The sequence below is a fragment of the Excalfactoria chinensis genome, chromosome 17 (genome assembly GCF_039878825.1).
Source record: "Excalfactoria chinensis isolate bCotChi1 chromosome 17, bCotChi1.hap2, whole genome shotgun sequence".
NCBI lineage: Eukaryota > Metazoa > Chordata > Aves > Galliformes > Phasianidae > Excalfactoria > Excalfactoria chinensis.
Genome location: NC_092841.1, coordinates 3,995,249 through 4,008,283, shown reverse-complemented (window position 1 = coordinate 4,008,283; position 13,035 = coordinate 3,995,249). Strand labels below are relative to the sequence as shown.

Sequence of the window (13,035 nt, the reverse complement as noted above, 5' to 3'; positions counted from 1 at the left end):
GCAGCCCCCCCCCAGACCCCAATTGCTCCCATATTCCTGCACAGACAGCCCAGGGTAATCCCATGGGGCCAAATCCATCCCCGAACCCATTCCTCTGCCTCCTACCAGCGAGCAACAGCCCTGGCAGGAACAAGAGCCTGGGTGAGATGGAGCCGGCACGTCATTAACAGCACACAACAGACTGCAGGGCTTTAGTGCAGACAATAACTCAAAGTTCGCCCCATAAAGATCCATAAAGCAGCTCTCATTACACGCCGAGCTGCTGCCCGCACACTGCACAGCTCGTGGCTCTTTATCAGCTCCGTGCGCTGCTGCAGCACAGGGTTTTGTAGGACAGTGCCGCAGTGGAGCGAGGAGTGCAGGCACTGCCAGCACAGCTCGGGGACACAGAGCTCTGCTTCCCTCCTGCTCTGCCCCCATCCCTATCAGCTCCAGGTAGACAAACAGCAACGTGGGGAAGAGGGGGAAGAATCTGATGGACGAAGGAAGCGTTAAAGGCCGGAGGGCACCAGCTGCTGTGCAGGATGTGGGGCCGAAGAGCTCACGCTGCCCTGAGGCTCCATTCATTCCAGCACCAGACCCGCTGCCCCCAAAGGAGCAGGGGGCACTGGGGAAGGCAAGGCCGCCTCCACGGCTCTGCAGGCACCAGCTGCACCGCTTCCATCCCGTCCTGCTCCACCCCGACCCTAATCCCACCCCGACCCTAATCCCACCCCCCTCCCCGTTTAGCTCAATCTCCGTAGGCTTTCTTTCAGCTTTTATTCTTCCCCACTTTATTTCTGCTTTAACTACGAGCTCCCGTTTCCCTTCGCACCCGGATATCTGCGAACCATCCCGGCCCGATGATGATGATGATGATGATGATGATGATGATGATGATGGAGGTACCCGGGGGTCCCGGCCGTACCGGAAGTACCGAACGCCGGGCGCTATTTCCAGCCCCCAGGCTCCGCCGGGACCCCCCACAGCGCCACTCAATGAACGTGCTCAATGAACGTGACGTCACAAACGCCCAACCAAAGAGACCAATCAACGAGCGCTTCTCGCTTTTCCTCCATCGCCCCGCCCCCGCGTAGGCTCAACGACCAATAGCAGCGCTTCCTACAGCCAAAACACAAGCGGCGACCAATGAGCTAACGGCGGGGCGGGGCGGAGCGGCGGAGCAGCTGGAAGATTCGAACCCAACGCCCGTCGGGGCGGGCGGCGAGGCGCTGACCAATCAGCGAGCGGGGAGGAGGGGGCGTGGCCTCTCGTACGCCCCGCCCACCGCCGCCCCCCCCCATCCCGGTCCCGGTGCCGCCGCCGCTCCCCACCCCCACCCCGCGCGGTGTCGGCGCGGGGCGCGCTCCGGGCACCCACGGCGGGGGTCCCCTCCTGCCCCCCCCCCCTCCCCTATTTCCCCTTATTTCCCCCCCCCCGGCTGGGCCGGCCCCGCCATGTCGGTGAACATGGAGGAGCTGCGGCACCAGGTGATGATCAACCAGTTCGTGCTGGCTGCCGGCTGCGCCGCCGATCAGGCCAAGCAGCTGCTGCAGGCGGCCCATTGGCAGTTCGAGGTACGGGAACCCCCCCCCCCTTATCGCCGGGACCCCCCTTCCCCCCATACCGGCCCTATATCCCCCCGTGCTCCCTTCTCACCCCTCCCCCGGCCCACGCACACGCGGGGATGGCGCTGGGTTCGGCCAAAGGGGGGTAACGGGCACCTCGAGTGAGCCCCCACCCCAAAAGGGAGCGTTTGTGGGGGGCAGGAGAGGTCTCACTTCGGGCTGGGCTGCCCCTATTTGTACCCTATTTATACCCGGGCCGTAACCGGATCCACCGGCTGGGCCGCGGGGGGAGCACAGCCCGTGAGTGTGGGGGGGGGGGAAGGGAAAAGGGTGTAAAAAGAGGCGGAGGGACCCCATGAAGGGGAAGGGGGGAATTGGTTCCGAGTGGGTTTAGGGAGCGTGGGCCTGGCAGGGGGGGGGGTCAGCGAGGGAGCGGAGTCCTGTGGGGGGGTGAGGGGGATCCTTCTGCCCCTTTCGGGGCTCTCCTCCACCTTTGGGGCTCTTTGTCCCTTATGGGGAGCCTGACACGCACCCTGTGCCCCCACAGACCGCCCTGAGCGCCTTCTTCCAGGAGACCAACATTCCCAACAGCCACCACCACCACCAGATGGTAAGCCGCCCCCCCTAACCCCCATATCCCCATACACCCCATTACCCCCCCTTAGCCTCCCCCCCCATCCATCCCAGCCCGGCTCCCCTCTGTCAGCCCCCTCCACCATGTTGCTGTGCCACCGGCAGCACGCAGCCGGCGAATGTAAACACCACGAGCTAAGATGTCTGCCAGGAAGCGGCTGTGCCGTGCGGAAGGCCGCGGCCCTGCACCCCTCACAGCAGGATGGAAGGGGGGGGGGGGGGGACATTTTGTTATCTGCTTTCCTTCCCCACCTTCACTTATGGGGCTGAGCACACTCAGCTGGGCTGGCCTGGTTTGTCCTGTTTCTATGCCGTCCCATAGGCCGCAGGCTGGGCCTCACACACACCTATGCGTGTTACCCCCCCCCCTTCCTTGTAGTGATTTCCCCCCTTGCTCAGGCTGGGGTGGCTCTCACTGTGACTTTCTCCTGTATTCAGGGCATGGGGGGGTCCCACAGAGCCCCCATACACCCCATGTTTCTATCCAGTAGCAGAGGGAAGGTCAAACCCTGAACCGGAGCTGCCCCCCCCCAAAGAAAAACCCCATTTAGAGTTGGGGAGGGGAGGCAGGAGGAGCTGTTTCAGTTCACCAAACAAAAACCCACTGTACAAATAGTGCTCAGCGCAGCCATTCTGCCCCAGGAGCCTGCAGGAAGCGCCATGCAAAGCAGGCAGCAGCACTGCATCCATCGCACCAGAATAGGGCCCACGTTCTGCTCCCACCCCACAGGGCACTTATGGGGTTCAGAGCTCCCCCCAACCCCACGGTGCTCTGCAGTGCAGCCCCATGTGAAGACAAGGAGGTGGTGCTCACCGGGTCCTGCCGTGTTGCATTTCTTGCTGCTTTCCCCCCTTCTGGCTCTGAGCAGCCCTACAGAGCAGTCCTGTTCCCAATGGGATACAACAAGGGGCTCAGTGATCCGCAGCAGCTCCTTGAAATAACAGCACTGGAGAAAGAAGGCAAATAATGACATCTCTTTATTTTTCTTCCTTTCTTTTGTTTATTTAATCTTGCAAACACCACAAAGCCTAAGCTGCATCCCCCCCCTCCCTTCCCTTACACCCGACCCCAGGTTCCATCTGGGACAAGGACCCACCTCTGGGGCAGCCCAGCACAACCCAACCATATCCCCATCTTCTGTTACAGCAGCAGCACAGGTGGCATCTGCAGCTGGTCTGGGAGCAGCACAGCACTGCTGGAAGCACACGGTGCTGTGCTTCCTGACCCCAAGTTGGTAGCAGCATCCTCAGGCTGTGGGGAGGAACACTGCTGGACCCCCCTGCTGGCTCAGCTCAGCCCCATCCCAGCACTGAGTGCTGCATCTCCATATGGGATGTGGGCACTTGGAGCAGATGGAGCCACAAAACCCCCCTGCAGCAGCTCCCGTGTGCCCTACAGCTTCCATCAGAGCACCGAACCCCAATAGAGCTCCTCCTAAAGACCCCACAAATCAAACCCCAGCGTCGTGCTGAGAGCAACCCAGATAAAGGGCTTCAGGGTGGGCACCCCTCCCCTATAACCAAGGCAGACAAGGAGTTTCTGTGCACTTTCCTTCCCCTTGGTTTGAGTGTCTGCCTTGTGCAGCCTCACTCTCTCTCCCTGTTGATGTTCCTCCTCTCCCCAGCTCAGCACAAGCCCTGCTAAATTTAGCCGGATAGACACAACCTTGGGGCCCTCCTTTGTTTTGCTCTGCACTCCTGGGAAGGAGCAGCAGTGGGGACAGCTGGGTCCTGCAGGGATCCCCCCCACGTTTGGGTCTGTGCCCAGGCTGATGGCTTTGGGAAGTGGCAAAGTGAGACACTGTCTGTGTCCCACCAGCGCTCCCAGCCCCTTCTGAAGGGGGAGGGCACCCACTGGGCTATTTTGGTGCCCAGGGTTTGCTTATCACAAAGCCGCTGCCAAACGTGCCCGGTGCTGGTTGCACAGCACGGTGAGGGTTATTTGCAGTGAGTCCCTTCTCTGCTGGGTTGGCAAAGCTGGCTGTGTGGTGGTGAGGGAACTTAGAGGCAGTGCTGGCTTTGCGGTGTAACGTGGAGGAAAATACCCTACAAGGTGCAGTTAATAGAGCTGCTCTACCTTGATGCTGGGCACTCGCACATCCCGCTCCTCACTGTCAGCATCTGATTGAATGAGAACAGTGGGGCTGAACACCCCATGCCAGGTTCCCAGCGTTGGGATCAGCTCTGGGAATAGGAACCACAGTCCTGAGCCAACACAGGAGTGGGATCAGCACAAACCCAGGGCCCAGTGGGGGCTCACCCAGAGCACTGCATGGGGACCCCAGTACTGCACTGAGCTCAGCTCTGAGCATCCCTCACGTGCTGGTGTCCCCCGTAGCGCTTTGGCTGTATGACTCTTGCAGACCCCATTGGTACCCACAGGGACCCCAAACAACCCTTAGTGGGAACCCAAAGCGACCCACGGGGACCTGACACCCCCTGTCTCCTCTCCCCACAGATGTGCACCCCAAGCAACACACCGGCCACTCCTCCCAACTTCCCGGATGCTCTCGCCATGTTCTCCAAGCTGCGAACCTCCGAAAACCTCCAGAGCAGCAACAGCCCCATCACCTCCATGGCCTGTTCCCCCCCGGGCAGCTTCAGCCCCTTCTGGGCTTCCTCACCCCCCAACCAACAGCCCTCCTGGCTGCCCCCCTCCTCACCCACAGCCCACGGCCTCCACCACCACCTGCATCACCCGCAGCCCTCCTGGCCCCCTGCACCTCCCCCTGCCGCCCCCCCACAGAAAGCCATGGCCACAATGGACAGCCAGAGATAAGGGGGGGATAAGGGGGGGGATGGGTGGTCGGGGGGGAAATAGGGCCAGGGCGTTTGCAGCAGGGGGGGCTAATTGAGAAACGCACTGGAATCATTTTCTAGGTTTTATCCTTTGTTGGTTATTGGGGGGGGGTGTGGGATGGGGAGGTGGGGGTGGGGGACGCTGCCGGGAAGGCCCATATAAGTTACCAGCTGGTCTTTTCCTCCCCCCTCTTTATTATTATTTTATTTTGGTTTTTGTTTTTTTTTAAATATATAACTATAATATATAAATATATCTAATGTATATAAATGCAGAAGGGCATAGGGGGCAAATGCAAGCGAGGGAATGGAATGGGGTTTGGGGGGGGAGGGGGGGAAGATACAAACCCAAAGGGATGAAGACAGCTGCCAGCATCCAATCCCATTGGGACAGCCCCCCCCACACCTTTAGCTTGGGGTGCCTGAGAGCAACAGTGCATCTGTGGCTATTGGGATCAGCCCCACAACCCCTGAGCCCAGCTGGGTGGTTTCCTAAGGGGGGGGGGGGGTGATGCTCCCATAGCTGCTGCTTGTGGGCCCTTCCTGGTGGAGGCAGTGGAGAGAACTAAGGGGGGGGATGGGGGCTGTTGGGTGGTGATGGGGGGGGGGGTTGGTTGGTTGGGGTTTTTTTTTAGGTTTTCAAATCAAATCTTGCTTAAAAAAAGAAAAGACAAAAAAAAAAAGAGACAAAATGACCAAAAAAATGAAGAAAAAAACAACAAAAAAAACCCAAAACCCAAAAAGAACAGGGGAAAAAAAAAACAGCTCAAAAAGGGTTTTTTGTTTTTTGTTTTTTTAATTAATTTAAAACCAATTAAAAACCAAAATAATAATGGCTTTTTTTTAACAGCAGCTGTTCCTGCCTCTTCTCTTTGCTGGGGGAGCCAGCAGCGCCCAGCCAAACTCAGCCCCAACATCACTGCTCCTTTCTGACTCAACCCCCCCCCCCCCCCCAGCTCAGCTCCCATCAGTGCTGCAATGAGAGGATGGGCTGAGACCCCCCCCCCCAGAGCTGGGGATGCAAAGGAAGGGACAGGGATGATCCACAAAGGAAAAGCAAAGCCCACCTGGGTCAGCTCACCTGCTCTGGGTACAGCAGCACTAGGGCTGGATGGTGCTGGTGCTTATGGGACCATCTGAGCACAGCAGCACTAGGGCTGGATGGTGCTGGTGCTTATGGGACCATCTGAGCACAGCAGCACTAGGGCTGGATGGTGCTGGTGCTTATGGGACCAGCAGTGTGGGTGGGTACCCATGAGGGGGGAGGGGCTGAGCTCAGCACCCTGCAGTGTCCCAGCTGGGCCTTATCCTGCTGATGGGCTTTGCTCTGACTTTCCCCTCTTTATTTTTGCACCGTGGGACCCCAGACCCATTTGTTGGTGCTTTTCCCACCTTCCCAGCACCACGTTGCCTTCATAGCGTTGCTCCCTTTCCCACCTCTACCCCCAAATCCCAAACAAACACATCCCAGGAGATCAGACCAGTGAGAAGCAGCTGCAATCCACTGCAGCAGGTGAGGCAGGGACGAGGAGCCCCAGGGACATGGAGTCCCACACTGGGAGCTGGTGGGGTGGGGGATGCCCTGTGTGGGTATTCAGCCCTTTGGGGCTCAGGATAAGGGATGCTGCAGTCGCACCCTGAGTGCAGGATGGGGAAATCCCAGCTCTGTGTCCCCCTGCATCCACAGCGGGGGTTGGTCCTTCCCTGTATGTGCCAATTGGGGAGGGGGGGGGGGTCAGCTCCATCACCTGCATAGGCAGCAAGGAGTGGGTGGGTGGATGGATGGATGGATAGATGGATGGATGGATGGATGGATGGATGGATGGATGGATGGATGGATGGATGGATGGAGGTAGTGAAGGACGAGGTGTCCATACATACAGAAGGGGGATGCTGAAGGCAATACCAACCAACCCCATCCCAACCCTGACTAAGCAGATGAATCCCATCCACTGCTCTTTATTGCAACTGGCCACAGCCCATGGGCCCACCCGGTGCCCAGGGGTGGGTTTCATACGGGGTTCCCCCTCTGCTCTCTGCTCTGGGGTTTTCTTCTCTGCCCTGCGGTGGCCAGAGGTGAGGCAGGCGGCCATGGGATGACACCGGGCGCTGCTCCTGCAGCCTGGGGGTGCCTGGGGGGAAGCAAAAGGGTTAAAGCCCCACTTATGGCCTCGGCTTTGGGCTCAGGATGAGCACTGGGTCCGGGACTCATCCTGTTCTATGCACGTCCTCACCCTCCCCTTCTGCCCCGCACCCCAATCCCCCATCCCACCCCACCAGGCTGTGGGCACAAACCCTCCCATCACCCCAACCTGCTGTAGGACACCTCAGTGCCCTCCCACCCCAAAGCCCCCAGGGCCGTACCTGGCTGGCTGAGTGGATACAGGGCGCTGTGGGGCCGCATGGGCAGGAGGTTGGTGTCCTGAGCACCCCACTGCCTGGGGGATGGCTTGGCCTTATCCCTCGGTGAGCCTGGAGGAAAGACCAGAGGAGGAGAACATGAGAGCAGTTGGGGTCCCCCCATTGCAGTTTTGGGGTCAGCGGGATTACCCCACACCCCATCCCACAGCTGTACCCTCCTTCCCTGCCAGGGCAGGCAGCTGAACGTCCCACCGGCCCTTGTAGATGTGCCCATCCTGGCCCAGCAGCTCCATCTCGGCGTGCTGGGAAGGAGAACAGGGAGCAGTGCCAGCGCTGGATGCACAGCCCAGGCAGGAGCCCCCCCAGCACCACGGGGCTGTGCTCCCAGCTGACACAGCGCCCCCAGAGCATTTCCTACCTCCTTGCCGATGCTGCCATGGGGCTGTGGTGGTGCGGGGCAGTAGGGGGGGCCGTGTGGGGGTCGTGGGCAGCGCTGCAGCGGGTGGGTGACGGTGTGCTGCCCCCCACAGTGCCGCGGCACCTGCATCAACCCACACGGGGCTCCCTGCTCCCTGCGGGGTGGGGATGGATGCTCAGGGCTGGGACCAGCTCTGTGCCATGAAGCAGCCCCTCGTCCCTTCATCCCCCACCTGTGGACGTGCTCTGGCTGGAAGGTGGCACCACGGGGACGCACGGGGACGCGTGAAGGCAGCGCTGGCAGCGGTGGAATGGTCACAATGTGCCTGGAGGGCAGAGAGGGGATAATGGGGGGCAATGTCCCCGTGCCATGCTGCCAGCTCAGAGCCAGGCAGGACAGTACAAGGCAGGTCCCACCTCCAGCACCCACCCAGACCCAGGGAGCACCCCAGAACTCACGGTCCAGGCACCAGCATGTTCAGGGCTCGGTCGCAGGACATGCAGTGGAAATGGGCCAGCAGCTGCCTGCAGGGAGATCAGGGGTCGGTGGCAGCATCGGGTGCTGCAGAAGGGATGGCATCTCGGGGGTCCTGCCTGGGAATGTGGCTGCAAAAGGGGCTGGGGGGGCACTCGGGGTGCCACAAGTCCTGTGTGTCCATATATTCCAGCCCTGCATCTGCCTCTAGGAGCTTGGGACAAGTTCTGCCACCCGAACCCCAAGGAAACCAGCAAAGAAATACTGGAAACCCTGTCCTGTGCCGTGGGGTCTGTCTGACAGCGAGCGTGGCCAATTTAGGGGCCTCATGCCACAGTCCCGTGTTAAATCCCTGCCCCGAGCTCCTCGGTGCAGCAGGGCGGCGCACAGGGCTGCGTGCAGCAAAAACAGGCAGGGAAAGGCACCAATTCCATCTCCAAACGGAGAGAGCTCTGTCCCCAGCCGTCCCTAGTGCACCCACTTCCGAATGCCGGCAGCATCGTCAGCCTCCAGCCGCGGGGTGCTCTCCTTCAGCTGCTTCAGGACGCTCCTCCAGCGCTCCTCCAGCTGCTGCCGCAGCGGGGCCAACTCCAGGCGGTCCAACTGAGGTGGGCACAGAGCCTTCGTGTCCCCATCAGTGCCGCCAGAGGGAGGCAGGAGGGACGGGGTGACCCCGCTCGGTGGGATGCTCAGACCCCAACTGTGTGTGTGTGTGTGGGAACCTCCCTGTACCTTGGAGTCCAGCTCCTCGATGAGCTTCTGCTGGATCTGGTGCCAGTCCTGCTCCTGCCCCGTCACCTTGCTCACCATCTCCTCGATCATCCCATTCAGCTGCTCCATGGCTGCATCGAACTGGGCACAGCTGACTTTGCCAGCCAGGGAGGCTCTGTCGGCTTTCTGGAATGGGGAGACAGCAGATCACCACGGGGTCCCGGTCCTGCCCTGCTCCCTTCCTGCCCTGCAAAGCACTGGGATGCTCCGACATCCTTACCACGTCGATCTCCAGCACCATCTGCTCCTTGTCCACCTTCTCCTTCTCCAGCCTCTCCAGGGACTGGAACAGAGCCTGCAAACACAGAACGGCCCCACTCTCAGCCACCCGCCCTGCTCCCCTCTGTGATTGCTGGAGGGTTACAAGCACTGCGGCTGCCTGCAGGATGTTGCAAGTCCCACCTCGATGTCCCTCTGCCTCTGGTGACGGTCGTCCATGAGGTTCCCGGTGACGCAGCTGAGCTTCTCGCAGTCCCCTTGCACCTGAGCGATGGCAGCCTGGATGTGCTTCAGCAGCTCCTCATCCTGCTTTGGGAAGGCAGCAGCCCAGCACCGTGTGAAGGACGCACAGCAGGAGCCACACGGAGCAGACACGGGGTTGTTGGGCTGGATGCTGAGACACCAAAGTCCCAAAAGGCCCCAAAGCAAACCCAGGGCTGCAGCACTTTCCCTACCTGCCCCCTGCCCGCCCGCTGCCTGCCCGCCTTGCTGGCTGCCTGCCGTGCTGACACCGACTCCACCAACTCCTGGAGCTGCTCGTAGCGCTGCAGCAGCCGGCCCAGCTGTGCCCCCACATCCGTGCTGCACACCGGGCACACCTCATCCTGCTCTGCTCTGCCATGGGGGTGCCCGGCCGGCTCGGTGCTGCCCAGCATGGAGCGCAGCTCGTCCAGCTGCAAGGGAGAGGTGAGCTGTGATGGCCTCAAGGCTCCTCCCTACAAGCACAGCCCCGTGCCCCCTCCCCACACCCCCACCTGCTCCTGCAGGCGGCCGGCAGTATCAGCCACCAGCTGCTCCAGCACGGCTCTGGATGCGTCCTGCTTCTCCTTCAGCTCCTTCAGCTCCCTCTTCAATTGCTGCAGCACGGACCTAGCCAGCAAGATGGGCACACGGATGGAACCCCCTCCTGACCCTCAGCCCCAAACAGTTCTGCTCTCAGAAGCAGCAAACTCGCTCCCATTTTCTTACCCCATCTGCAGGCTGCCATCCACTTTCCCATCGGCCCCCATCACTCCCAGCTTCTCGAAGGCGTCCTGCAGCTGCTTGATCTGTGAACAGCAGTGGCACGTGGTCTGTGTGTGAGGGTCCTTTGGTGACTCCCTGCCCACCCCCAGCACTGCTGCCCACTCACCTTCTCCTTCTCTCCCTGCAGGTCGCTGGCCATGCCCTGCAGTGCAGACACGCGGTCCCGGAGGTCGGTCAGCACGATGGTGATGTTCTCCTGGCCTGCAGGGATGAGATGCTGTCAGGGTCCGGCTCTGTCTCCAACCAAACCCCACCTCCAGGTGTTCCCATTGAGGCACCCCCTCCATCTCCCCTGTTCAATGCAGTGAACCCAACCCACTGGGCTGAGCCCCCAGGCCCCCATCACCGCCACCTGTAGGGCCCAATGGGTTCCCACCTCCCTCCAGGAAAGGCAGACGCAGCTCCTCCAGCTCGCTGCGGTCCAACTTCACGACCTCCAGCTTGGCCACCCGCTCCTCCAGGGCGTTGCAGAGGTGGCTGAGCTGCTTGAGAGCCTCCGCTGTCCCCACGTCATGGCCAGAGACCTCAGGCACTGCCAGCCCTCGTGGAGGGGATGCGGAGCCAGTGTCGATGCCAGAGGTCTCAGCTCCCAGAGCGGTGGGTGACAGGAGCCGTGAAGCTTCACCTCTGCCCTTGGAATATACATCATCCACCCCTGTCCCCATGGCACCGGGGGTGGCTCCGGAAGGGACGGTCTGAGTGTGGGGTGCTGTGCTGGGGGCGCCTGGCTGAGCCCCCACTGCTCCTCCTTGGGGCCACGGCTGTGTCCCCATAGTGCCAGGGGACCCCGGCTGTGTCCCCATGGTGCCAGGGGACCCCGGCTGTGTCCCCATGGTGCCAGGGGACCCCGGCTGTGTTCCCAGGGCCATGGGCTGTGTGCTGGGGGACCCTGGCTGCATCCCTGGGCTGGTGACCTGGGCACCAGGAGACCCCATCTGTGTTCCTGGGCTGGTGATCTGGGTGCCAGGGGATCCCGGCTGCATCCCTGGGCTGGTGACCTGTGTGCCAGGGGACCCCAGCTGTGTCCCTGGGGTGGTGGCAGCAGCACCAGATGTCCATGCTTGATCTGAGGCAGCGCCTGCCGACTGCTCGGGGCTCTGCAATGCTCTCCTTATCCTTGCTTGTGTCTCCAGGGAGTCAGGCTGCGTTCCTGCAGTCCCTTTGCCATCCCCGGGTGCAGGCCGTGTTCTCTGTCTCCCTTTGGGTCCCCTCGTTCTGTCCTCACGTCGGGTGTCTTCATCAGACTCAGAGGATTCGGTGGTTGAAAGTCGGTCGCTATCAGATCCCTGGGAGGAAGAAACAGTGGGAAGGCAGTTTGTGGGCAGGCTGAGCAGCGGGGTGGGAACGTGGGGAGCCACTAATGACTGCACCGTGCCATCAGTTGGGGTACATCCACTCCTACCACGGGCTGGAGATGTGCTCGTGGCCGTCCCATGTCACTGTCTGAACTCACCCCATCGCGCCAGCCCCACTGCTGCCCTGCGGCGTCCCGGTCGTCCCCCTGAGAGGGCAGCACAGAGCAGGGATTTAACGGGGCCACCCCAAAGGGATTCAGGTGTGTGTCCTCACCCACGGCTCCCCCGGGTGGGGAGCAAGCAGGGCTGCAGCAGTGGGGCTGTATGGAGTGGGGCTGTATGGAGTGGGTGGAGGAGATGGGGGTGACTCACCAGACCCAGCATCCCTTTAATCATCCGCAGGTCCTCTCCCATTTGGGACTGTGCTGCCTTCATCCCGCCGAGCTCCTCGAGGAGGTTCTGGGAGAGGGGCACAGCCTGGAAGGGAGAGGAGGTGTGGAACCCACAGCTGTGCTGGGGGCCCCTTAGTGCCCGGCTACACCCAACCGTGCTTTGAAGCCGCCATCTGCACAACAGCCCCCTGCAGAACCTTCACCTTGGAGCCCCCGCCGTCAGCGCCGTCCTTCCCTTCTCCCTCCTCCCTCTTCCCACCAGAGGCCGCGGTGCTGCTCGCAGTTCCCGGTGGCTGCCCCCTCTGCTGGGGTTGCTCCCCGGGGGTCGCTGCCCGCCCCGCAGCCGGGAGGTGCTGCAGGCCCAGGTGCTGCAGCATGGCGTACAGCAGGCTGTGCAGCGCGTTGAAGTTGACGGCCCCAACCTCGGGCGTCCCGATGGCCGCGTCCAGCAGCTCGGATAGGCTGAGTGAGGCCATGGCCGGGAGGAACGGAGAGCGGCCTGCGGGCGTAGGGGGGATTGGGGGGGGCTTCAGGGTGGGGGGCAGAGCGCCCAGCGACTGAATCTCAGCCCTAGCAGCAAGCGGGCATTAGCAGCTCCCCGCAGGGCAGGGCTCTGTTGTAGGGCAGGGCTCTGTTGTAGGGCAGCCCTCCTTACGGCTCCCATAGCAGCTCAGCCTCTCCTCCATCTCCCCAGCACCCCCCGGCTCGGTCCCGTCCCCCCCCGCCCCTATTCCCAGCCCCATTCCCATCCCTATTCCCATCCCCATTCCCCATCCCCATTCCCATCCCCATCCCCATTCCCATCCCCATTCCCATCCCTATTCCCATCCCCATCCCCATTCCCATCCCTATCCCCATCCCCATCCCCATTCCCATCCCTATTCCCATCCCCATTCCCGTTCCTTCCCACTCCCGGCACCTCCGGCCCCGCACGCTCCGGCATTAGCCCCGCCCCTAGCACTGATCCCGCCCCTTTCCCCTTCTCATTGGCCGCTTCCCTCTGAGCCCGGCAGCTCATTGGTCGAGGCCGCCGCCCACGTGTCGGTGTTTACTGGAGACGGGAGCGGAGCGTTCTCCGTTACTACGCGACGCGGTGACCC

The 13,035-nt window shown here is 61.7% G+C and overlaps 2 protein-coding genes across 2 annotated transcripts; one reads left to right on the top strand and one right to left on the bottom strand.

Moving 5' to 3' along the window:
- The first annotated feature begins 1,313 nt into the window (after window positions 1-1,313).
- On the top strand, window positions 1,314-5,829 carry UBALD2 (UBA like domain containing 2). The gene is made up of 3 exons (XM_072352329.1): window positions 1,314-1,556; window positions 2,095-2,157; window positions 4,639-5,829. Exons 1-3 carry the CDS (start codon window positions 1,437-1,439, stop codon window positions 4,957-4,959), a joined length of 504 nt encoding a protein of 167 aa, XP_072208430.1. The 5' UTR covers window positions 1,314-1,436; the 3' UTR covers window positions 4,960-5,829.
- Window positions 5,830-6,809: 980 nt separating this feature from the next.
- On the bottom strand, window positions 6,810-12,880 carry QRICH2 (glutamine rich 2). The gene is made up of 19 exons (XM_072352322.1): window positions 12,855-12,880; window positions 12,139-12,434; window positions 11,916-12,020; window positions 11,702-11,749; window positions 10,625-11,534; window positions 10,355-10,449; window positions 10,192-10,271; window positions 9,978-10,092; window positions 9,678-9,896; window positions 9,406-9,528; window positions 9,224-9,298; window positions 8,965-9,129; window positions 8,714-8,835; window positions 8,217-8,282; window positions 7,991-8,083; window positions 7,759-7,912; window positions 7,555-7,642; window positions 7,344-7,451; window positions 6,810-7,111 (listed from the first exon to the last, which is right to left on the bottom strand). The coding sequence occupies exons 2-19, from the start codon at window positions 12,409-12,411 to the stop codon at window positions 6,939-6,941; spliced, it is 3,012 nt and encodes a 1,003-aa protein (XP_072208423.1). The 5' UTR covers window positions 12,412-12,434; window positions 12,855-12,880; the 3' UTR covers window positions 6,810-6,938.
- Window positions 12,881-13,035: the final 155 nt, after the last annotated feature.